Source organism: Nyctibius grandis, chromosome 1, assembly GCF_013368605.1.
Source record: "Nyctibius grandis isolate bNycGra1 chromosome 1, bNycGra1.pri, whole genome shotgun sequence".
NCBI classification, from domain to species: Eukaryota; Metazoa; Chordata; class Aves; order Nyctibiiformes; family Nyctibiidae; genus Nyctibius; species Nyctibius grandis.
This window is the reverse complement of record NC_090658.1, coordinates 69,501,655-69,527,658: the sequence shown is the minus strand read 5'-3', so window position 1 is coordinate 69,527,658 and position 26,004 is coordinate 69,501,655. Positions and strand designations below refer to the sequence as shown.

At 40.6% G+C, this 26,004-nt stretch overlaps 1 protein-coding gene across 1 annotated transcript in view; it reads right to left on the bottom strand.

The window, feature by feature from the left end:
• PTPRK (protein tyrosine phosphatase receptor type K) overlaps positions 1-26,004 on the bottom strand; it is a 361,688-nt gene that overhangs the window by 181,622 nt on the left and 154,062 nt on the right. Inside the window, exon 6 of the mRNA XM_068396216.1 lies at positions 25,215-25,389. Coding sequence (XP_068252317.1) covers positions 25,215-25,389 — 175 coding nt within the window. The remainder of the gene's footprint in view (positions 1-25,214; positions 25,390-26,004) is intronic.

Below are 26,004 nucleotides of genomic sequence, written 5' to 3'. Positions count from 1 at the left end.
CACGGCCAGGGAGGGGGCAGCCACAGCTTCTCTGGGCAACCTCTTCCAGTGTCTCACCACCCTCACTGTAAAGAATTTCTTCCTAATATCTAATCTAAATCTACCCTCTTTCTAGTTTAAAACCATTCTGCCTCGTCCTATCACTACATGCCCTTGTAAAAAGCCCCTCTCCCGCTTTCCTGTAGGCCCCCTTCAGGTACTGGAAGGCTGCTACGAGGTCTCCCCAGAGCCTTCTCTTCTCCAGGCTGAAGAGCCCCAACTCTCTCAACCTGTCTTCATAGGAGAGGTGCTCCAGCCCTCTGATAATCTTTGTGGCGATCCTCTGGACTCGCTCCAACATCTCCACGTCCTTCTTATGTTGGGGGCCCCAGAGCTGAACACAGTACTCCAGGTGGGGTCTCACGAGAGCAGAGTAGAGGGGCAGAATCATCTCCCTCAACCTGCTGGCCACGCTGCTTTTGATGCAGCCCAGGATACGGTTGGCCTCCTGGGCTGCAAGCACACACTGCCAGCTCATGTTGAGCTTCTCGACAACCACCACACCCCCAAGTCCTTCTCCTCAGGGCTGCTCTCAATCCATTCTCCGCCCAGCCTGTATTTGTGCTTGGGATTGCCCCGACCCACATGCATGACCTTGCGCTTGGCCTTGTTGAACTTCATGCGGTTCGCATGGGCCCACTTCTCAAGCCTGTCAAGGTCCCTCTGGAAGGCATCCCTTCCCCCCAGCGTGTCGACTGCACCACACAGCTTGGTGCCATTGGCAAACTTGCTGAGGGCACACTCAATCCCACTGTCCATGTTGCCAGCAAAGATGTTAAACAGCACCAGTCCTAATACCGACGCCCGAGGAACACCACTCATCACTGGTCTCATGTTGGAAAAGAGATGATCTAGGGGTAATACTGTGACAGAGCTCTACAAAAATCACATACCAGAGAGATGTTAGGATTCAATTAATCTTTGCCTTTTTCCAGTACAGCAAATACAGGTCAAGTGAAGCTAGCAGAAGGCAGGCTCAAAAATAAAGAAGAAAGGAACGTGTCCTCATGCCGAAAAAGGTAGCAGTCTCATTGCCAAATGGTGCTGTGGGCAAATGAAGGTTAGCCCTTACTAATCAGACAGCCACCAGGCTCAGCACCATTGCTGAAAGGAGTCAGATGCTGAGAGGGTATTAGGGGAAATGCCATGTATGCTTATTAAGCTCTTTCCCCTTCTGAGAAGTCCTCCTCTGGCCACTGCTTGAGAAAGAATCCTGATTTAGTTGGATCCTTGGTTTAAACAGTTGTGATTGTCCCTTATTGTACTCCTGTATTCTGTTAATCTCTCTCTATTTAAATTCAGGAATTTTGACACTGAATGGCTAAACTGAAGACAAGGATATCAAATATGGGGCAAGATAAATGATAATTTTTATACACTGCCCTAATTCAGGCAATTGAGCTGATTCCCACCTCATCACAGCTTTAATATGTGAAACTAAATACGCTTCTATAATAGTCAAATTAAATGAAAAAAAATCATTATTTTTTTGCTACCTTATTTTAACTACTCTAAGTTATCTTATTAATTTTTTGATGAGAAAACCTGAGAACGTACAGCTTGTTATTCTCCTACAGTATGTTTTAATGCTCGAATATGATGCTAATCAACATCTCTTCAGGCTGAGCTAGCACATTTAAAGTTCAGTAACTAGCCTTGTGTAATTCATGTAAGAAAGGCAAACAAAATCAACAATGCTACAGAAATAATGAGGAGAGAATAAATTACTAGGGCAGAAATTGGACAGTACAGTTTTCCTCTCCAGCTACAAGATCCATTATTATTATAAATATATTTATAATAATACACACCATTATGGAGATCGCTACCTTCAAAGATTACACAAGTAAACTATGTTATTTATTAAACTCAGATTGTCTGTGCATACGGGCATTTTGTCTAAGAGTGTGCTTGCTGGTTCTGCATGTTGAACCAAGCTGCTAAGAGCACATTACAATAGACTTGGAGACAAAAATAAATCAGATGTCACCGTACTATCAGTTAAACAAATAGGAATGGTATCTTTAAAAAAAACCGTTGCATTTTACATAAGTATTGGTAACAAAACCATGTAACCATGGGGAAAAAACGTTGCATAATTTTATCAGCAAGCTCTGTTGGCCTTGCTACATAAAGCTAGTAGCACTTTTTCAGGAATTTTAAATACTGCTTTTCATGAAGACAAGGAAAGTCGTGACTCTTCATGCTAGATCCCAGTGTCCTGCCTCAAACTTTTGACATGTGAGAGTTCTTCAAAGGATTTTGTTTGTTTGTTTGTTTTTAAATAACTGCAAGCACCAGGAAACCTCTCTCATGGGACTTGTTACCCTTCTGATAAATGTGGTTTCAGGAAAAAAAAGCAGTACTGTCAACTCAGTCACAGGACTGGTGAAGTTGCCCCACTGAACTCTATTTAGACTTCTCCTCTGGATCCAAATAATTATCTTGCCTACTTGCAAGAAAGCCTCTACCTGTTATTCACCCTCCTCCCTACCCTGTAATGGGAAAGGCCAGCTGGGCTTACAGAAACATTCAGAATAGGGCACATAACTTTCTTCTAAGCATAACAAGCCACAACACAGCATTTTAACATTTAAAAAAAAAATCCCCTAAAACATTCCCCTTTTTATTTAAAACATCCTTTCCTTCCAAAATTCACTTCACTTTCACTTTAAGATGTTAAATGGTTTGGTCACTGAACTGAGAAGTCAGCAATCAGCTAGACGTGTATCTCTAAGCTCTCCCCACCGACATGCTGGCACAGCCTCGTTTCCCAACTTCTGATGACGTTCTCAGGGTGCAAATCCTTCTGCTTAGTAGGAAGCTAAAATTCAGGGGCTAAGCGACCCTGAACACAAAGCCAGTTCTGGCTTTTTCTCCAGTCCTCAAATAACCCCTTTTCTCAGGGCCACACAAGTGCAGGAAACTTATTTGATAGTTAACTTTGGTTACAGCCAAGAATATTGAGCTACCACAAACCAATCTCACACACACATATTATATACCTTCCTAAGTGCAGAGGCTTAGAAACTGAAAACAGAATAACTCTACATAAAAAAAAAAAACTTCCTTCTCTTTGGGAATGAAATGGGCTAGACAGGCTGAGGTTGGGGTTGGGTTTTTCGTAGGGGAGGAGAGGGTGGGAGGGTATGTGGAGCAAAACACTCAATAAAAGTTGGGAGGGTTAAGGTACAAAAAATTGAATAATTCATCCAAATTCAGCAAATAGCTGCAATAAAAAACATTTACATTAGCATCTCCAAAATGACATGTTTTGACTTTTCAAGCCTAGTTGCATGTGGGGCACTAGATAATAACATGGGACATTCAGAGTGTAGTTCAGGATTGTGTCTATAGAGAGGTGGCTTATTGAATCTCGCAGCATAAGGACATTCCACATCCATTCCTCTTGTCTAACTGAACTGAAGCAAGGATTTGAGCAGAGGCTTCCCATTTCCCCGGACAGCACCTTAACCTACAGGTTCAGGGATTTGCAGAAGAATCTCTACATCCTTTCTTTTGAAGCTGAATCATTTTCTGCAACATATTTATTAAGTCATATGTCTACTTAGAAGGTCAGGAAGAAAACAGTTTTTAGTCGTCGCTCCAATTAGTGCAGCAATATTTTTATCTTCAGTGGTAGAATTTTGTCGATAGATGCATCCAGCTTATCTTGCTTTCCTTAAGATACTAAAGAATTAAGAAATAAAATGGCAAAAAAAGTCAAAGCTGATAAATACAAAGCAGTGCATGTGGGGGCGGGGGGGATCCCTTATGGACTCTAAATCAGTATAATCAGACAGGAATAACAGTTCTGTGGGGAATTTCATGACCATATCACTTCAATTCAGACAAAAAAAGATAAGATATCAGTGACTGTTAGGAACAGAACACAAAAGAAAGGATAATATATTGTGCTACTGTGTAAACTCATAATGTTCTCTCATCTAAAATTAAAGATATAGATATGATCTTCCTGTCTCCTGCTAGATGAGCTAGAAGACAAGACATAGAAAAGGCCAAAGAGAAGTTATCAAAGACCTAGGACAACTTCCGTATGTGGAGATATTAAATAAGTCTGGATTACTCAACATGAAAGAATGATGAGTGAAGGAATACATGCTAGATGTTTATGAAATGACAAGTGGCATGAAAAAGACTAATATGGAATGACTTTTACTATTTCTTGCAGTGAAAAAATGATGGTGCATAACAATTTTTTAAAAAAAGAGTCGCCTGCAGCTTCAGAGGGAACTCGAGTTACCTGTGGGAATTCATTGCTGCTGGATGATGGGCAAAAACACAAGTTCAAAAATTATTTGACAAATTCATAGAAGGTTCACCAAGGATATTACACACAAATATGTTGATATAGCCTCTGGCTTGATAAATCTTAAGCTGTAGATTGCTAGATGCTATGATGATGTATGAAGGCAGAGTATCACTGTGTGCTGCTTCCATTCTTACATCTTCCCCTAAACTTACATACTAAACTAAGTAGATTTTTTGGCCTAGTAGCAGTATTTTTTTGGAGGAAAAAAATCACCAGCTGTCAAGTTACTGATTGAATGCTGGACAAAGAGACAAACACAGGCTTCAATCCATTCCAGGTGAGTGCCCTCTGCATAAAAGTATAAATGCTCCAACTCACCTGTTCTTTCAGGGTGTGAATGGTACATGGTTGTATGGCCATATTCCCGTCCCATTTTATTATAAATGATCAAGTTTCTTTTTTTCTGATGCTCTTGGTTTTAAAACAAAAGCTACTTTGCAGAGCTAAAGCAGCATAAGCTAATCAACTGAAAAGAGAGATTAATTTTCTGTTGATTTCCATCCCTGAATGGTTAACATAATATAAATGTAGTAAGAGCAGCAGAATTATGTTGTACCTCCACTAAGTCATCCCGCGTACGTAATATCTTACGAAAAACTTTCTCCCATCCCATCATCCCATTAACATGTGTGGGAAAACAAACAGCAAAGATAAACAATGTCAGCAAGTAAAATAGCTTGTTTGAACTCCTTTAACTCTTCCTCTCACTGCAGGCCAATCCCTGAGTATTACTGGGGCTTACAACTGTTAAATACCTTAAAAGAAGATAAAATTACCACTTGTCTACACAGCCTCTCCTGCGAAGGCAAAATGTTTTGCCCTGCTGTCTGCCTTTGTTTCACAGTCAGTATAAACAGTTCCCCCACTGGTAAGTATTCTAACCATGTGGTGTTTATACTTTCCTTGGCCTGAATTATTTATCATTTCTTTCTCTACGACACATAAAAGAAAAAATAGGTAATGGAAGGGGGCCAGTAACATTGCTGAAGCTTGAAGTACCCTTTGAAAATACTGAAGCAACCCAGATATTTTCCCTTTGATATATTGTCTACTTTTTCCTCAAATTATTTAATACAGTGTTTCTGTTCATTCCCTATGTCATTTACACCATATATTAACTGACTATAAAAAAAAACACTACCACCTGTAATTCCACCTAAATGTCTTTAGTGGTACCTTCCTCATCCACGCTCATAATCCTTTGCTCTTCAGTATAATACTTCTACCTTTGTATTGCCTTCTCTCTTCTTCTCTGAATTATGAACAACTTAACAGTGCTCTCTGGTTGCCCCCCTCCTTTTAGATGTCTTTTTGAGCAACTTGAATTACTTCTAATATCACAGACAGTCACTTTTTCTTCAGCAGAGGAATATTTTTAATCTAGACTCAACAAATCATTCAACAAGAGTGCATTTTTCCCCCACTTTTTTTCTTTTTAAGGGTATATTGTGGGTGAAAATTTCAAATACACTTTATAGCAGTGCAGTGACATGTGCATAGCTGTCTGTCCTTGACTACTACTGCTACAACAGCTACACAGATATGTTTGCTTTTCCACACTTTAATTATACCTATACAAATCATACTAGTTTACTTCATTAGGATATTGTGGAAAAGCCACTGCAAGTGTTATCATATTTACATATTTAAATGTCCTGATTAGCATTCTGAAATTGAATTGAACATTCCGTTTAAGAGAGACATTTTACACACTTTTCTTAACTTTTCTTTTCCTTTTTGCTTACCTTTTTTTTTTTTTTTTGTATATTCCCTCCTCTTCCATACCAAGTCCAACTGTTCTTTTTCTTAACAATCCAAAGATCAGGTTTACTGTGGGTTTTTCTATTCAGGGCTGTTACATTAAGGCCCATCATTCTCGTATCTGGTTATCTCCTCTACTATAAGAAGATAATGTGGGCTTGAGGGAACATACTAGTATCTCCTGTCAGCCCCTTTCTGTTGTATCAACTCCTCTAAGGGCATGTTCATACAAGGAAGCTGCTACAGAAAAAAAAAAAACCCAAACAAGACAACGGTGTTTATCTCAGGAACCATTCCACACTATACTTCCCTGTAGGCACAAAGATTTTTGCAGTGTAGTGTAATCCACTTGAAAAGCAGATTGAGGATGCGGTTTCACATTACAGCTAAGCCAACCTAAAATGACCACAACATCATGGGGAGTGAACTACGACCTCTCCCCGGGTCTTTCCATCTTTTCCAGACCAGTGGCTCTACTGTTAGAAAACTACCCACTTCTTTCTATAGTGCCTAGTTTTTGTTAGTTTAGCTCCCCAGTCAGATCACTGCAGAGAGGGACAAGTACAGTTCTGGTGGAAAAGAAGCAGGAATAGCACATCACTGGGAGTGGGAGAGGGAAAAAAAGAAGTAGGACCATGCATTTTGGTGCATCTGCTGTAACATCAGACACTGATGCACATATACAGCCCTCGCCCATGCCTATATATATATTTTTCATGAAGAGTCCAACAAATAAATAAGCAAATAAATAATTGGTGTATTAACCTGTTCATGAGGCACAGAATCAGTCAAAAACAGAACATGCAAAAAATTCCATCACAGATTAGGAAGCTTCATTAATTATGGCAGTATGGAGATGCATCTTTCAGAAATCAGGTTGAAACCAGACCAAGTGGTGACTGATAGGCTTCAGGTCTTTACTGAGTGCAAGTCCTTTTGGAAGGCCGCCTCTGTGCCCCAACGCTGTGAGTCAAAACAGAATTCTTGCCATCAAAGGATTGCCTCAGTGATTCCCTCTCAATTGCCTGAAATTCCAGAATCTTGTGAAATTTTTAATCCCCCAGAGGAATCCCGTGAGCTCTGCTAAGCAGGTGATAAACCCCAGCAAATTTCAATAAGGAAACCTCAGGTGCAAAACCCCTGAAAGTCAGCAGAGCTGGAAGCGCAGGAAGTGCAAGGACACTGAACTGACACCCGCAGGAAACAGACTGTAGGTACCTGGTCCATTAATTTCTGTTAATTGCCTGAGAGCTCAACTTAGTTTCATTTGCTTCCACTTGGCATCTGCTTAATCAGTTGGCCAGAAGGCTGTCTACTTGCTGAAATATAGTTCGTCTTAATTATTAAAAGTCCTAATGGTGCAAATGTCTTAGGGGACAGTCTACTTAATTAAGGTGACAGTTCACACGTACCATGTACTGTTTGGCACACAATCCTCTCCCCTCCCCCCTCCCCCCCCCCCCTTTTTAATGTAAGCAATAACAGCCATACAAAACGTTCAACTTCAGAGCAAGAACATTCTCCTACTTTCATTACACATTTTTAACAAATTCTTTGTTCCAGCCTGGAAGCACTCACATACCTTTAAAATTCCTATTTTGGGGTTCGTTTTGTTTTTACATAAAGGGTAACAAAATTTGGTCAAAACAAAACATGAATTAAACCACTCTTATCTGTCTGCAACTCCAAGAAAGTACTGGTGAACTCCTTGAAACAGCCGCTTGGCTTGGCCTGAATAAAACGCCAACCTGTGCTCTCTCAATCAATTCTTTAACCTTTTATATTATTCAAAGAATAGGCTAAAGCTGCTCCTAGAAAAACTGGAAGTAAAACAGGAGCATCACTTTGTTTCTAATTGTGAAAATGTCACTGATAACGAGGGTAATTTGGAGGGAAAAGAAGCGTCACTGGGGCACAATGCTTTCTGTTGCAAAGTCCACATACTTAGAGGTCAAGTATTGGAGGTGTTCCCAGGAAAAATAAAACTCACAAAATATTTCTTTAGGCAGCCATGTTGAACGAAAAACGCAAGAGGAAGGTCAAACAGATCCCAAAACGGCATTAAGAAACAGCTGAAGTGAAAGCACTTAAGTGGTAAAAAGAAAAAACGAAAAGGTGGAGGCAGGTTCTCACATAAAACAAAGACAAATCTCAGGAAAGAAGAAAAGTCTGTAAGCCTAAACTCAAAATACCTCTTAAACATGTCTGTAGCCAGCCAGAAAGATGGCACAATCCAATCTTTTTCTTGAAATGTCCAACTATATTGCCTTTAGAAAACCTTTTGGAAAAGGAGTTACTCTTTCTAGTAAAATAGAATTTTAAACACCGTTCAATTACCTCATTGTCATTTATTGGCACACTCAACCTGACAGCATTTTCTCTGCTCCACTGATAAAAATAGAAACCAGCACGCACAGTACAAAAGATGGCTGAGTTAAATCACATTGTGGAAAGTCCAACAGAGGGTCCATCGGTGCAAAATTGAAAAAAATATGGAGAGAAGGCAGTGGCAAAAGTGAGGACTGCAGCATGCCATACTTCTGAGAACTAGCAGAGAAGGGTATAATGGCAACCTGTGAGTGTGCGCCAGATCACTTTGCTAACTTGCTGAAGGACAGCCAATGCAAGGAGTCAAGAGGCATGAGAAAACTGGTGAGACAAGTCCCTTCCCTGCAGAACCTGAGAGGAGAGGCACATATTCTTGATGCTGCATTAATGTGATGCCTATCAAAAATTAGTAGCAAAGCTGATTCGGTTGTACTTTCTTGGGTGGGAACATAGGCCAAATGGCCTGGTTTGAGAGGATGACAAGTGGGACTTTGCGGGCAGCAGTCAATGAGCTGACAGAGTCATCACAGGAGTAAAGTTTGAGTCCCTTGCTTCAAACAACAGGTTAAAGCCGCTCCTGGAACAACTGGGAAAAAAATATCTTTTCAGAAATACTGATAGCCAGTTTGCAGTAAGGTTTTTTCCCCGCCTTTCCCCTTACCTAAAGTAAGGTAAAGTTGTCTTACTTTACCTGCTCTTGGTTTGCCCTGGGTTAGGGATGGACTAGACTAGAAAGGGGCAAAAAGACTCAGAAATAGTAGAAGATGTTTCTGGCTGGCTTTCAGGAGGAAAACTTTATACTGTAAGATGACCCAAGCCTTCAACTATAGGAACATGAGAGATCTCTTCAGTCCACTAAGGTGACCAACTGATATGCTGCACACGTCCAAAGGAAGAACTGCGCCACAATCCCACATATTAAAAAAAACCAGAAACCCACCCTACAACTGTACCCTGGAAGTATGTGGCTGCCAACATGAAGCAATGCTTCATGCACTGCCAGACAGCTGCTCCTTTCTATCCCCAGTAAAAGGAAGGGGAAAATATTCCCATGGCTGTTGTTGTAACCCATAGATCACAAGCTTGATCACGCTCAGTGTATCTTGTTTTCTCTAGGATACGCAAGCATCCAGTCCAAGAGAAGTGGAAAGTCAAAGAATAAATCATTAGTGGAGACAGTTTCAACTGCTGTCAACACATTTCAAAGTCAGAGTGAAGTTCAAAGCAAGCATTAAAAATCATGAGACTACAATCTCAATTTTTAAGCCAAAGAAAAGTATTGGTTTACTCTTATCTCCCTTCAAAAGCAGTAGCCTTTACATCTCCAGTTGTTAAAAAACACAACTTATGTTACCATGAGGACGTCAATGTAAAAATAAAACTGAGATTTTCATATAAATTGTGAACTGCGACTTCAGGTTAAAAAAAAAAATAATTTTTTTTTTTTTTAGATTTAATCCTTATTAGATAGTGAAATAGATCAGATAATCAATATAATACACTAATCTTGATTTTCTCTGGAAATGCATAAGTTGATCTACAGACAGCTTTATAGAAATAATCATGTATGGTCCTGTCCACAAACAGGTACATTTCCACGTGGCTTATGGGATCTACCACTAAACAGACACAAGGAACAAAAAGCTAATACAAATACTCAAAAATTTAAAAAAAACATTCCACTAGGTTACAGAAATTATCTTAGAAGATGCTTGGCAATTTCAAATAAGGCTTAAATTCAGTTAAGTTATAATACATTTATTTGGGGAAAAATCTAAACAAAACCTCTAAATAGAGCAAAGTATTTTTACTGTTATTTATTTATTAAAATTAAGTAATTCACACAAAGTTAGGACTATCATTCTTAATAATACTAGAACTCCTCATTGGATGTCCACCCTACTTGAACCAACACCATGCAATGGCTAAGCCTTTCAGATCACATTGGTTGAACACTTAAGAACATATTTCACACTTAAATCCTCCTTTCTTGGAGGATAAAGGTAATGCATGTAAGTTGACTGTTGAGAGATTTTTCCTTACCATCCCTCCTAATCATTTTTGTTGGGCTCTAAGGTTCCTAATATAAGTCAATTCTAGTCAATTTTTGATTCCTAAGAAGGTACTCTCACTTTTTTCTAACATTGTTCACTGAGGTTTGTCTCTGTTTAGTCCACAAGCTCATGAGTGGAAATTTTCTCTTTCGCTTACTAGTAAAGAATCCAGAAAGTGAAAAATTGCACTTCTTACCATATATAGACATCAACTGGGATGGTAAACTCAAAATGTTTGGCAGTACAAGATGCTACAAGTTTTAAAAGTTAAATGGCTAAGAAAAGGGGACACAGAATAACTACATGAAATGTTACAGATTAGGTCCTCGACACAAAGCAGTAAAAAAGAAAAAAAAAAAATAAATCACACAAAGTTTAGGGAAGAGCTGAAAATTCAAACTTCAGTCCCGACACAACCATGTCATCCTTCCTCTTCGAGGAGGTAGAGCACAAACTCTGCCATAAGCAACATGCACATACCTGGGGAGAGAAACACATTCATTTTCCTTCTAACACTCCTTAAATCTTCTCCAAGACATGCCTGTTTGCAGTTCCGTATCAGTCCCAATGACAAGCTCTCTAGCAAACCAGCACATCCAAATTCAACACTGCATCTCAGCAGGAAGAAATCTTCCTTTCTGCACGTAGGTGAGTTTCCCTCTTCTTCAGGAAAGGCAGGTGTGTTTCTTACCATTTCTATATAATTCTGCAAATATACTATCTTCCAGCAGTTAACGCTGCAGGATAATCCTGCAATATGAATTATTAAACAGACAAATATTTAAAACTCTTTAGGAAAGAAAAATAACTTCTATCCAAACTATTCTGAGTAAACTTTTTGTAATCTCTTTAAAATTATCCTCAAATAACTCCCCAACCAAGATGATTAAAGGTCACTAGTACATTACAAAGCATATTTTTATGAGATAAATTCCATTATAATTGCAACAACTATTCCAGCCACAATTTAGACATAGAATCCAATTATCCATTTCATTTTCATTTACACCTCATGGGCTAGATCATTTATCATGTTTCATGATAATGATCAGAAGGCACATGGAAAGTGATTTCTGGAGGTAACAAATTACCTACCATATTAGCATAGCTTACAAGATCCTGTCAACAAGTACTATGCATAAATATGAGGTAATTAAATTTACAATGTGCAGGAGCGTTTGATATTCTACTTGCTCTTCTAGCAGCTGCCAAAAAATCTGGGTTACTAAATTCAACATACCAGTTTAGTTGCTTAAGTACAATAATTTAGCTCTTCATAACACATCAGGAATCATTATGCCACTAGAACACCAACAGGTAGACAGCATGCAGGGGGCTCAAGATCTGCAGATGAATCTCTCATCATCTGGTATTACTGCTTGTTGCCACCGAACCATCCATCATGTTCCTGAGACAGCTTGGAATGATAGTGCCGGACCCTCACATTACTGCTCCTTGAACTCTGTCTCATCCATCTTTTGCATCATTCCCCATTTGCAGCGAAGTATCATCTCCCTGCTGCAAAACTGAGTGTGAACTTGTAATGCCTTTAACCTGCAGTGCCACTCTTAATAGTAATTGATTTCTTTTTATTCCAGATGCAGAGATGGCTCTCAGTAAGACTATGTACGGCTGCTGATGCCGGGAGATGGTCAGGACAGTACTACAATGCAAGCGTCTTATGCCTTTAGGAATATGACCCATTTCCAGGGAAATATTGCTATATTTCCATAGCTAGCTATTTTACAACACATGTATATTTATCAATATATAAAATTGGTATAGGAATATATATGCATTTTGTGTTCCTGCAGTTCATCTACAATTTAATAGCAAGATTCACTCAAATGCAGCTGAAAATTAATGTCAGGGGTGGCTTCACTTTGTATTTTTGTTAAGTGATTCAGTATTAGAATGCTATTAGATTTTTAAATACATACTAAAGCACAGAGGTGCACCTGCATTCAAAAAGGAACTTAGATTAACTCTACATTGATCATGGCAAGACTTCACTAGCATGATGACTTGTGTACCATAAACCACCCAAGACTAAGCATTTTAATTCAGCTTCATCTGAATGCTGTTATAAAAGTTTAATAAATCAAAATGATCAAAATGCCCCCAGTGGCAGGTTGGGATTCAGTTTCCAATTCAAATTCCCTTTAATATATGGCTTCTCTGACATCCTGCATTTTCTGCCATCTATGTTGAATTCCAAATGCACTCCTTTTCAACATTACCATGCATCTACTCATCGGCACACTTTTTAACAACCCTGCACGATACACAGAGATGTCAAACCTAGAGGGGTTTTTCCCTCCCCCAAACTGGAAAATGATGGCAGGTAAGGGAACTTTGTCTACCCTTAAGTAAATATTTTCTTAATCTCCCCGCTAACGTCAATGGCATTTAAACTGAGACAGACCATCCCGAGCTGCAGTATTCAAATGAAACATTTGATTTAAATAAATGTAGAGACAGACCAGATACTGGAAGGGAAATTATCCAAGTGAAATACAGCACTGATGTGGTGGGGCAGTCTGGAGACATCTCTAATTAAGATGAGAAAAATCACATTACTGCAAATGATCTTCATGTCATTGTACTGGGATAAAACGCAGATATAAGAAACAAAGACACCCCCTTATTTCCTCCCTGAAGTGACACCTGCCGAGAGCTTTTTCCTCGCCTCTTTCTTTCCTTTGCACCGTCTCCCATCGAGTCTAAAGGCAAACAGGGATGCCACTATTCAGAGTGATTACATTTTAATTTCCCAAATGCTTTATTTGCTGTTTGAATTCACTTATGTCCTTTCCCAATAAGGCACATGAGAAAATGACAGAGGCATAGGACAACGTTTAAACAGTGAGACCACGCTCACGCAATCAATCATTAATGCCACATCTGTGGTGTCACTGGCAACACAATTTTGAACCAGGCTGACTGAAGTCACATCATATCTTAGCTTTGCTGGATTAGGCAGAGCAGGTGATACCCAGCTTATGCTGCCTATATGGGGGCTGATAATAGCTGGTCTGCCGCAGAGGCAGAAAATCCCAGAGGAACATTACCTAAAGTTGCCACTAAGCCTGCTGGCACAGAGCTAACTCCTCTGCAACTGTGAGCCGCCTGGCCAAGTTCATCCTAGATCACTACTTCCTGTTATAGGCTTCCACTGATTTCGATCGACCCCACAGCTTTATTTATTTTACTGCCAAATCACAGCGAGCTCTCCACAAGACCTGACAAGGACAAGCAGCAGCCCATTGCCTGGCAAGCAGAAGAGGGCCCTTTTCCTGCCCTCCTCCCCAGTCTGGGGTCCTGGCCCTTGGGCCAGCTCTGGTGAGCTGATTGCACTACCCAGTAAGGCAGAGGCATCCCAGCCAGGCTGCGAAGGAGCATGTCGATGCCCGTTTTGTTTGTTGAACCAGCCCATGGAAGCGACACAGCCCTAAAGCCAAGAGAAGGAGGAAAGGGATTGTGCACAGCTAGGGGCATGGGAGAGGAGCAAGGTGAGGAGCAAAGCTTCCCTCCCTGCCAACAGCTGCCCTTTAAACGACACTTTACCTGAACACTAAACACAGCAATCCCTTACAGCCCTGCCGAGGCCCAGCCCTTCCCATCTCTGCACTGCTCCCTCTTGGGCCAGCACAGGCATTTCTCCTCCCCATGGCAAGAGGGATAAGGATTATACATCTAATTTCAAAAGTTCTTTTTCTGGATTAATCTTGGTGGAGGAAAAAAAAATGCTTTATCAACTCGCTAGCAAGTGGTATGGGACAACAGGAGCAGACCTGCAGTGTGAAGCTGTCGGTGCTAAGGACCCAGCAACCCCCCTGTGCATTTCAGGTAGTTTTGCCTGGGATGAGCTTTAGTCATCACTGAATGCCTACAGGCAGCTGGAAAGCGTTACGTGCCTACCTTTTGATTTACTTCCCTCTGAAATAAGGGTAGTTTCCTTGTTCTGACAAGAACCGAGGGTAAGGAAGTGGGGATAACCTGGAGATTTGCTTTGAAAGCACATTCCTGTCGTAATGTTTATGTACATGGTTGAAGACAAACTTCAGAAAACCAGTCAGGGCCGCTATGTCTTCATTCCTGGACATAAAATAGTGTCGCACCTAATGGCACACAAAATAGTGTCACAATAATTAGGAAAGATACAAGAAAAACTACTTTAGGTCTAAAAGTGAACAGATGCCTAGAAATGTACCAGCTTCAAACATACAAAAGCAATGCCCAAAAAGAAACAAAAATAGCCACGACTGATAAACATCAATCTGGCTAATTATCAGCATCCCTGGCCTTCCTCCTCCTCTTCTTTTTTTTTTTAACTTTTGTCCTGCTTCTTTCCACTCAGAGTCTGTGGGAAGAGAGCTCCCAATATGGTTTCCACTGAGAAGTGAGTGGAGGAGACGGAAGATAAGAGGACCTCTCCAGAGTTTGCTATCCCCTGTTCTCTCCACACCGGTTGGATGACACCTTGCAGGGAACACAACAGCTGGCTTGCTGGCTGCTTGGACTCACAATTCAAAGTGCCACATAGCATCAGCATCCACCACAGATGTCAGGAAAAAGTATACACCAGGCAATGAAAACCATAAATAGACGGTGTTCCTTGCACAAAATTAGTTAGTTAACTGTGAATCTGTTTTGGTTCCTGCACTGTTATTGTTTAATAGGTGATGTCTAAGTTAACTACAATTCTTAAATATATTTAGCAGCTACACAAAACTGTACAGAGGTTACACATCTATGTTTTGACACGAAAGGTTATATGGTATTCATTCTTACCTGTGAGTGATAACAGGATTGGGTTTGATTGTTAGGAGGTGGTCTAACAAAAATAAATATTAAAAAAAACACCTCATATCAGCTCAATTACCTTGCCTGGTCACTTTTCTTCTCATGTAGCCATTAATTTTGTATTTTGTTAGTATCTGATAAACACTTTCAACAGGCTCTGTGGCTTCACGTGTAGACCAAACAGCATACTTTCACAAAGAAACAAGTTAAGACAAGCAGTATTCTCCCTCTGCCTCCATACTTTGCCCCTCTGCTCTACACTCACACATCTTCTCCATGAATCGGAAATGAAGTCATGACACCAATCCCCAAGCTGAGAGGGTACCATCTCTTACTTAAAAGATGACTGAACCACAGACTCCTGGGAAGGTAAAATCCTATGCCAGGAAGGGACATCTCTACATCTGCTCTTCTCTGATACTCTGCTCCAAATACCAGCTACTGAGCCTAGCCACAGGCAGGATGTGGGGCTACAGGACTTTGGCTTTTGCTCTGATCCAGATCAGTCACCTTAAAGTTCAGGGAATACAGTAGGACGATGCATATCAGCACAGAAGAGGCTACGTTTTGCCTAATGAGAATTTTAAACTAGACTATATCAAGCAGTACAAAACTCATGTCTTTTGAGATAAAAGCAAAACATGTGCTTTATCTTACATGTTTCAGATCTTCCTGAAGAACAAATCACAGAACTACAACAAAGCAACAGTTCACATTAAAAAGACTTCAAGAGGATTATAAGTAGATAGGAACACTCTTCACCCAAACTAAGACAAAACCAGGATGAAGCAATCGGATAGGCAGTGTCCATCATACCAAACAGTAGACTGATTTTTTGTCAAGAACACAAGGTTTTACTTTTATCGCACAAACTTTAAAAATCACAGATATGTGAAAAGACTTTGAAATAAGAGCACCTTGCTCCTCTCTTGAAAAAAAAGTAAGCAAACTGCTACAAAACATTGTGGCATTTCATGTTTAACACATCCCTTAATGATATGGACGATGCAGTGTACCCTCAAGCAAGTCTGCAGACAATACCAAACTGGGAGGAGTGGTTGATATGCCAGAGGGTCGTGCTGCCATCCAAAGGGACCTCTATGGGCTGAAGAAATGGGCTGACAGGAACCTCATGAAATTCAACAAGAAGTGCAAAGTCCTGCATCTGAGGAGGAACAACCCCAGGCACCACCATATGCTGAGAGCCACCCAGCTGGAAAGCATCTTGGCAGAAAACGATCTGGGGATCCTGATGGACACCATGTTGAATATGAGCTACCAATGTGCCCTGAGGGAGCTGCATTACACAAGGTATTGCCAGCAGGTCAAGGGAGGTGATCCTTCCCCTCTTTTCAGCACTGGTGTGCTGAATTTACTGCTGGGCTTCTCAGTACAAGAGAGACCTGGACATACTGGAGAGAGTTCAACGGAAGACCACAAAGATGATCATGGGACTATGAGAAAAGGCTGAGAGAGCTGGGACTGGTCAGCCTTGAGAAGAGAAGGCTCCACGGGGATCTCATCAATGTGGACACATACCTGAAGGGAGGGTGCAAAGAGGATGTAGCCAGGCTCTTTTCAGTGGTGCCCAGTGACAGAAAATGGGCACAAACTGAAACACAGGAGGGTTCATTTGAACATCAGGAAACACTTTTTCACTCTGAGGGTGGCCAAGCACTGGCACAGGTTGCCCAGGGAGGTTGTGGCTTCTCCACCCTTGGAGATAAGCAGAAGCCATCAGAACATGGTCCTGGGCAACCGTCTCTATGTAGTTCTGCTTGAGAAGGGGGGTTGGACCAGATGACCTCCAGAGGTCCACTCCAACCTCAGCCATTCTCTGATTCTGTGATTTCAAATGTAGCCCTGTGTAGGGCTACACGTACTCTTCGATGGGTTAAAAAGTGGCTGGATGGCTGAGCCCAGAGAGTGGTGGTGAATGGGGCAAAGTCCAACCAGTGACCGGTCACTAGCGGTGTTCCCCAGGGCTCAGTTCTGGGGCCGGTGCTGTTCAATATCTTTATAGATGATCTAGACGTAGGGATTGAGTGCACCCTCAGTAAATTTGCAGATGACACCAAGCTGGGTGGGAGTGTCGATCTGCTGGAGGGTAGGAAGGCCCTACAGAGGGATCTGGACAGGTTAGATAGATGGGCCGAGACCAACGGTATGAGGTTCAACAAGAACAAGTGCCGGGTCTTACACTTCGACCACAACAACCCCATGCAGCGCTACAGGCTGGGGGAAGAGTGGTTAGAAAGCGGCCCGGTGGAAAGGGACCTGGGGGTGCTGATCGACAGCCAGCTAAACATGAGCCAGCAGTGTGCCCAGGTGGCCAAGAAGGCCAATGGCATCCTGGCCTCTAGCAGGAATAGTGTAGCCAGCCGGTCTAGGGAAGTGATCGTCCCTCTGTACTCGGCACTGGTGAGGCCGCACCTTGAATATTGTGTCCAGTTCTGGGCCCCGCACTTCAAGAAAGATGTTGAGGTGCTAGAGCGAGTCCAGAGGAGGGCGACCAAGCTGGTGAAGGGTCTGGAGGGTCTGACCTATGAGGAACGGCTGAGGGAGCTGGGGTTGTTTGGCCTGGAGAAGAGGAGGCTCTGAGGTGACCTTATTACAGTCTACAACTACCTGAAGGGAGGTTGTAGTGGAGTGGGAGTTGGCCTCTTCTCCCAGGCAACTAGCGATAGGACAAGAGGACACAGCCTCAAGCTTCACCAGGGGAGGTTCAGGTTGGACATTAGGAAGAATTTCTTCTCAGAAAGGGTCGTTAGACATCGGAATGGGCTGCCCAGGGAGGTGGTGGAGTCACCATCTCTGGATGTGTTTAAGAAAAGACTGGACATGGCACTTAGTGCCATGGTCTAGTTGACGTGGTGGTGTCAGGGCAATGGTTGGACTCGATGATCCCAGAGGTCTCTTCTAACCTGATTCATTCTGTGATTCTGTGGCCAAGATTGCTCAACACAGAATGATGGAATTGAGCCTATTCCAAACACTCTGCATTTCTGCTACCTCCTGCACATCCAAGTCTCTTTGGCTTCTTTTAAAAATGCAGCCAAAACTATTTTCTCCTGCTTCTCCAGGAAAAGCAATTTGCCTGTGCTTTCTAAAGAAAATGGGCAATGCACCTATTAATTACGTAAACCAGAGACAAGTGTTGCCTTAGCAAAGAGATAAGCAGAGTTACTTGCACAGAAGAGCCACCTGATGAGAAAGTGAGGCTGCTATTCTTTCTGGTATGGTAGATGGGCGAAGAGCTCAGAACTATCTGACTCAATTTATTAATTATGAACATATAGATTTACTGAGGTATTTTCCTATATTCTTGTTTCATTCTTCTTATGTAAAAGAGGCAGGATTTGACTTCAGGGTGACAGCCCCTCTTTACCTGCTGCAAGAAACAGAGGATAGAAAAAAGGAAAATTTCTGTGTTAAACCTACTTAAAAGAAGATAAGATCTTAATACGGTAGAGAAATTAAAACCAGAGGACGTCACAAAAAGATCAAGTTAATTGGATCCTGGACTCTTTGAAAGACGCTCACAGCTAAATATACACTCAAAATACATCTTGTGTTTTATTAGCGAGGTTTAGAAAAACTTCACAGCATCATGCATTATTTTTCTGACTGCTGCAAAGTCATTAAAACACTTATCTTCTCTTCCTAACAAGCATATAACCATGAGAGAATTATGCGTCGGCTAATGGGAAAACTTGGGCTATAAAGTAGTTCTGAAGGTGGGCTGAGGGTCTGAAAGAGAAACAGTATTAATATGTGTACTCCAGGAATGCACATTATGAACCAGGCATAGCAGTCACATGGCTCTTCCAACTCACAACAACTAACACGTTTGCATACTCCTACAGAAATCTGGCGATGGTTCAAAGGGGCACGTAGCCAAGATAACAATGTAAAGCCCACAAATTTCAACAACTTGGACTGTGGAATCTCTCCCCAGTTTCCCCTCTGCTCTGAAATTCATTGAATTCAGAGAAACACACACCCAAAGACCTTGCTCAAGACTCTTCAAAGATACAAAGCCTATCACATATCACCACCGTCTCCTGGAGATTGAATTTCTGAACACATTACAAAGTATCACTAATAACCTGATTTGTCTAGCATTTATCTAACTGATGGTGGGTGATATGACTGGGAGGGAGGGGGAATTTACTATTCACCAGAGAACTTAATGCTGGAGGACAGAGGTATGGGTCATTTTGCAAAACTGGTAAATATAGAGACAGTCTGTTTGCAAACAGGGAGTATATATTCAGACCACCTGATGCATTTTCTTCTATCTGCCACCTAGTGCTCTCCATGTCATTAAACAGGCATATTTTTAAGTCCATGTGCTGGGTTTGGCTGGGATAGAGTTAATTTTCTTCATAGTCGCTGTTATGGGCTGTGATTTGGATTTGTGCTGGAAACAGTGTTGGCAACACAGAGATGTTTTCGTTATTGCTGAGCAGTGCTTACACAGAGTCGAGGCCTTTTCTGCTTCTCACACCACCCCACCAGTGAGTAGGCTGGGGGTGCACAAGAAGTTGGGAGGGGACACAGCCAGGACAGCTGACCTCAACTGACCAAAGGGATATCCCATGCCATATGATGTCATGCTCAGCATATAAAGCTGGGGGAAGAAGGAAGGGGGGGACCTTCAGCGTGATGGCATTTATCTTCCCGAGTAACCGTTACACGTGACAGATCCCTGCTTCCATGGAGATGGCTGAACACCTGCCTGCCAACAGGAAATAGTGAATGGGTTCCTTATTTTGCTTTGCTTGCACACGCGGCTTTCGCTTTACCTATTAAGCCGTCTTTATCTCAACCCATGAGTTTTCTCACATTTGCCCTTTGAATTCTCTCCCCCCTCCCACCGTGGGGGGAGTGAGCGAGCAGCTGTGTGGGATTTAGTTGCTGGCTGCAGTTAAACCATGGCAGTCCACTACTACACTGACAAATAAACCAGGTAGAAAAGTTGAGGACACGTATTGGTAGCAAGTACAGAGATTTCATTTTTTTCCAGACCAAACAAGTACTAGTGAAATTTGGAAAGTGAATTTCAAACCACAACTTTCTCAAAAGGAAAGACTTGAGTTTTCTTTTAAGAGAAAAAAGATAATGCTTCTATGAGTAGTATTTGCCAGTGGCAAACTCCATCTTCACAGTGTTCTGGCATCACCAGGGACCAGTCAAATTGCTGGTTTTCCTATATAAAATCCTTAAACGGGTTTCAGGCAAGAAAGGCAGAAATACTAGTGCCAGACTTACTTCCATAATAGAAACTGCTCCTGATTGAAAACTAGGTCCAGTAAGGGAAACAAAGAAGAATATCACCACAAACCTCACCAAAACTTGAACCAAATGACTTAGAGGAGAGACCACTTGCCAAGTCAAAGAAAATACAAGAACAAAATAACTTCTTTCATATCAGTAAACCCATACAAACAGGTAAGTTTACCACAACTTGTGATTTCTGGGTCAGAAGACAGTAGAGAAAAACATGTGGAAGAAAACTGCCTTTTTTTTTCTGTTGCTAACTTGGATTTACCAGTATATTTCCATATTGGAACTATAAATCAAGGGGTAGACCTCCCCTTGCTTTGACCTCACCATAGAAGAGCTGTTTGGGTTGGATGAAGAAATCTTAAAAAGAAAAACTACATTTACCTAGTGCAAACATCAAAAAATTTTATCATTTATGACTCCAATAAAACTTAGAAACTTATCAGTAGAACCAGACATATGGTAGAGCTATTCACAGATTACTAACAAACATTAGAGTTGATTCATACAGTCTTTTTCCTTATTTTTCTTCCCTGTCTTTAACACTAACCTACATTTTCTTCCAACTAATCTATGTAAGATCCACGACACACAATAAAACACACTGTGTTTCCTGCTGGTTTTGCAGTATTTAATAGCATAATATTAAGTATTGTACAATTAGTGTGTTAACAGTGTGTAGCTACTTCAAAGGAAAACAAACTCGGGAGAGCATACAAACACTTTACACAGTAAAGTGTAATTCCTTATCATACCATTTGAGAGAGTGGTTTCCTTTGGAATTTTTTTTGACAATCAGAGCAACAACCTGCTCTTTCATGAAAATAAAAATAAAATAAAAAAAAAAAAAAAAAAGGCTTAGCACTCAAGTGGATCTTCCAGATCCACTGCAGCCAAAGAAACTGGTGGCCCCTGCATGGACTGCCTGAGTGTAAGACATTCCAAACAGGGACAAATGAAACTGGGATAATTCTACAAAGTTTTGCTAACAAACCACGTAAGAACGCAACATTAGCTTCATCTCCTCCTGATAGCCACTTTTAACATGCCAAGTCAATCAAGAAGTTGATCACAATTGCTGTGATGAAAACTAGCTCCTTTGTTGATGGACAAGTTCACTTTTCTGATAAATATTGCCAACTTCAGACAAATATTCCAGTAGTTTTTAAGAGCTCTGAACAATGACACAGCACAAGAATTGGTTAAAGGGCAAAGATCTTTACTGACCAAAGAGAGCAACGCTATTTGGTACCGTAATTTGGAAAGTTTACCCAATTGTATATAGCAAGTATATGCATGAGCCAAGGGCACGGGTGATGTCTTTGGGCACTTAATTTCTGCAATTCCATGTTAAGTAGTTAAAGGAGCAGAAAGACTTTGAGAGCATGATACACTTGTTCTCAAAAGCAAGTAAGAAACAAGTAAAAAGAAAGAAACTGTCGTGTCTTCTCGTTCACTCTTACTTACATATCACGGCTACTGTTCCTCACAGCATCTCCCTCAAGTTCCAGTGCAGGCAACCCTGAAGACTTCAAGAAATTGCCTTCCCAGAAATTGCCAATTTACTGGCCACCAAGGGAAAATATAAACAGACTATTAATCAGATGGACGTATTCAGGAGGATAAGTCAACTAACAGTAATGACAGCACCAAGCTTCCTGTAAAAGGAAGGGGAAAGGCAGAGCTCCTTCTACACGTATCCAAGAATGACAGCAATGCCATAGAAACCATGTAAAAAAATCAATACAATGCAGACACTGAGCTGGGAGCTGAAGACCAGCTCTAAGCAAAGGTGAGACATTAAATCACTGACTGGAACTACTTTTGGTAAAATGTCATAATTTAATTACAAATCCTATCCTAGTCTGATTTTTCTTCAAAAAATTTATCAGAGTAATCAAGTTATCCCTTTCAGGGTCTTTAAACGTATACCAGCCCTCCCAGGTAATCACATTTGTAATAAAGTTTAGAACTCCACTGAAAGTAATTCTTCTATTAAAGCTCAAAATGAAATAATGATGTTTCAACGTGATGTACATTATATAACTGAAAATTTTCATTACCAAGACTAACTTAATGACTGCCCATCAGAAAAGTATCAGATGCCTCTACACCTATATCATGGTACCACGTGTCTGTACAGACATGGAATTGATAAGGATCTCGGCCATGTACCTAAACATCTTGGTTTTGAGTTACTGGGCAACAACTGTTCCTCATCTCTCGCTCTCTAATAACCAGTGCTGTCAATAAAGCTTGGCTTCTACAAACCGAAGACCTTATCATTACTCAAAATGATCTGGAAGCAATACTAAAGCCATGACAAAGTAAATTGTGTTTCATCGTTTTTTCCCCCTCCTCTGGCTGTGAGAACACACAGATCAATACTCTTCAGCATGAGAATTCTACAGCGAAATTTTCATTTGTTACAAACAGCAACAAAAAGGCCCCAAGCATGCCCTGTCACTTCCAGTTTAGAAGGAAACGCACTAATAAACTCTTCCCCCTGGGTCATCTTTGACAATGGGCAATACTATGCCAGCTCTTATTAAAGGCAATTCGTATCAGTGGCCCAAAAATTTCCTTTAAAATTATCATCTTTTGTATCCATGTAGCAGGATGTCAGCTTTAAAGTGCCACTGAGATATAGGACCTGTCATTATGGTTAATTTTCAGTACAGTTTTAACACCAGGGGAGCTGATCCCTAAGGGTATGCTTTTTTGGCTAACAAGATTTATTTAGTGGTTATTCAGACAAACAAGAAAATGTATTACTGTATATTGCTTTTCAAATATAACAGCAAGCAATAAATCCTACTATAAAACATAAATCTTTGTTCTCTACCATGATGTCAAATAGATGAAAATGTTTTTAGAAGATTAATCTTTTTCTTCTATTTTTCTTTTTGTGTTTGTTTTTTTTTAAAATTTACATATATTAAAAAAAAACCACCTTAAAATTCTAGGGCTTCCAATGCAAAAAGCACACAAAAACTAAAATTAACCTTAAAATATGAAACCTATACAGCTGCTGTATATATAGCTAGATATCAAGTTTATGTTTCGAGCCATAAAGATGGTGTTCTCTATCAAACTACCCGAGCTTCTCAGCAGAACTATATGCTGCATTGAAAAAGAGAGTACTATGAAGTTTGATATCATCTATTTTTTTGAGAGAAATAGTGGTTTAAACACCATTTTATTGCTCTATTATAATAGAAAAAAACCCCAGACTTCATGTATTGGATAAATACATCCATTTGCCCTGCTTTTCTAACAACAAAACAAAGTCTGTTTTCATGCTGTAACAGGACTAATTTCATTGTATTAGGATGAAGACCATCTTCCACTTTGCTAGAAAAAAGGTACATCTACACAATAAAAAAGCTGTTAACATATTGTCTAAATCCTCATATGGTCAGCAAAGCCCATTTTTATTGATGTCATATAGAAGGCATAAAACCTAGTTGACCTCAATCAACTGGTCTCCAGGGAAAAGACCTCTGCCAGTAAATACCAGATACCAAATATCTTAGAGCATTTCCTATGCTACTTTTCTTTCTACAAGCTGAGGACGAACATGCTTTCCCTGTCCCAGCTCCAGACGCAGTGGCCGACTCCCAGATGCTGACTGACCAAACAGCCGATTGTTGGACCAATGAGTCAAGTGAGAGCCCATCATGTGCTCAACCCTTGCACCTACCTGGCCAAAACAGCCCCCACACCAGGCAGCAGCATCACAGGCAGATTTTGTACACCACTTCTTTTACCCACTTCAAAAATCTTAAGCCTCATCACAACTGAGAGTGAAATGGGCAATTTTGCAGGTGCCACAATTAGGCAAGGAGAGACTTCATAGCTTATCCCAGGCCAAACAGCAAGTGACCTTTGGAAGCAAAAACTGAACTCCTATATTCAACCATATCCTTTGCTAGTCAAATGGCATGCTTCCAGAACACAAAATGCATAAATAAATCATCAACCCGACATCGCCACACACAAGGTATGGTTGCACCACAGCAGGCTTCTGAATGAATTGCAACAAAAAAGTATTTCAAGTAGAAAAAAGCAAGTTTTTCATTTTCTTCCTCCTACTTCAGAGGTTGGAAATCATCAGAGAACAATCTCCATAACACACTCAGTCCTTGGGTAAGTGAAAGTTTACAACCATTTTTATATACTTGTCTTCCTGGTAACAGAACAATGAATCATTATTTGCTGTACTACCAGTTTGCTCAAGGCAATAGGTTTTAAAAGGGAATGTTAACTAACTACAGTGGATTCTCTCATACCTGTACAAATATTTATGAAAAGTTAAGCAGTTTGCACCTGAAGTTCAACAAAGAGCATGCACAGAAAAGCATACAGGCATGTTACACACACTGCAAGATCAGGGTTTTTACACAGATGTATTCTATGGAAAGCAATGGTAAGTAGTTTTGAATACCAGTCTTTCATTTTATGACAATTTCATAAGCCTCATAGGGCTATCTTTGTATGATCATTTCAGATCAAGGCATCTATAGCTAAATAAAAGGTGTAAGTAGAAAGCACTGGTATTAAGAGTATTTAAATGGATAAAATGAAAGCAATGTAAACTTTACCTCGAACAATAAGCTGAGCAAAATTTGACACTCCTGAACCTCTCTCTGACTGAGTCACACAGCGGTATAAATCCTGGTCGGTTTTTATCACCTCTTGCAACTTAAAGGTAGCAGCAAATCTTCTGTGATTGATATTTTTAGTCTGAGCAACCGGAATATCTTCCCCATTTCTTCTCTGAAAATAAGAGAAACCAAGGCAGAGTTATCTTGTAAGAATACAAAAGACATCTATCATGATCATCATACAAAGAGTACATAAAAACACCAAATGCATTCACCCCATGCTGCATTTCTGCATTTCGATGGTAGAAGAACTCAGTGCTGAGGTCCTAGCAAGAGACAAGCTGTACTCAAAAGCATTCCAGAATCAAGTTGGGGGTGAAAAGCACCATCAGGCTTTTGCACTGCCACAAAACATGACCATGACATACTCAACTGCTGTTGACTTCATAGGTGACACCACAGGAGAGCCCAGCAGTAGCAGCTGTACTCCTAAAAAAATTCATTCAGCTTTAAACAAAATTTAAAAACCAGATACACTGGGTGTATTGTAAGGAATATTTAAACAAACCTGGCATTGAGGGATTTCATAGGTTTTCAACAGCCCTTTTTCAGCAACAGCCAGTGTTTCCTTTTTAATGCTCCCTTTTATCTGCCCAAATTCAATACCTTCTAAAATTGTACCTTTGTTATACTAAGCACCACCTATCTACCTAAAGCTAGTTGAAATAAAAAGGGGAGGGAAGGAAGCTGCTAGAAAAGGGATGATGTATATCTCATTTAAAGGAAG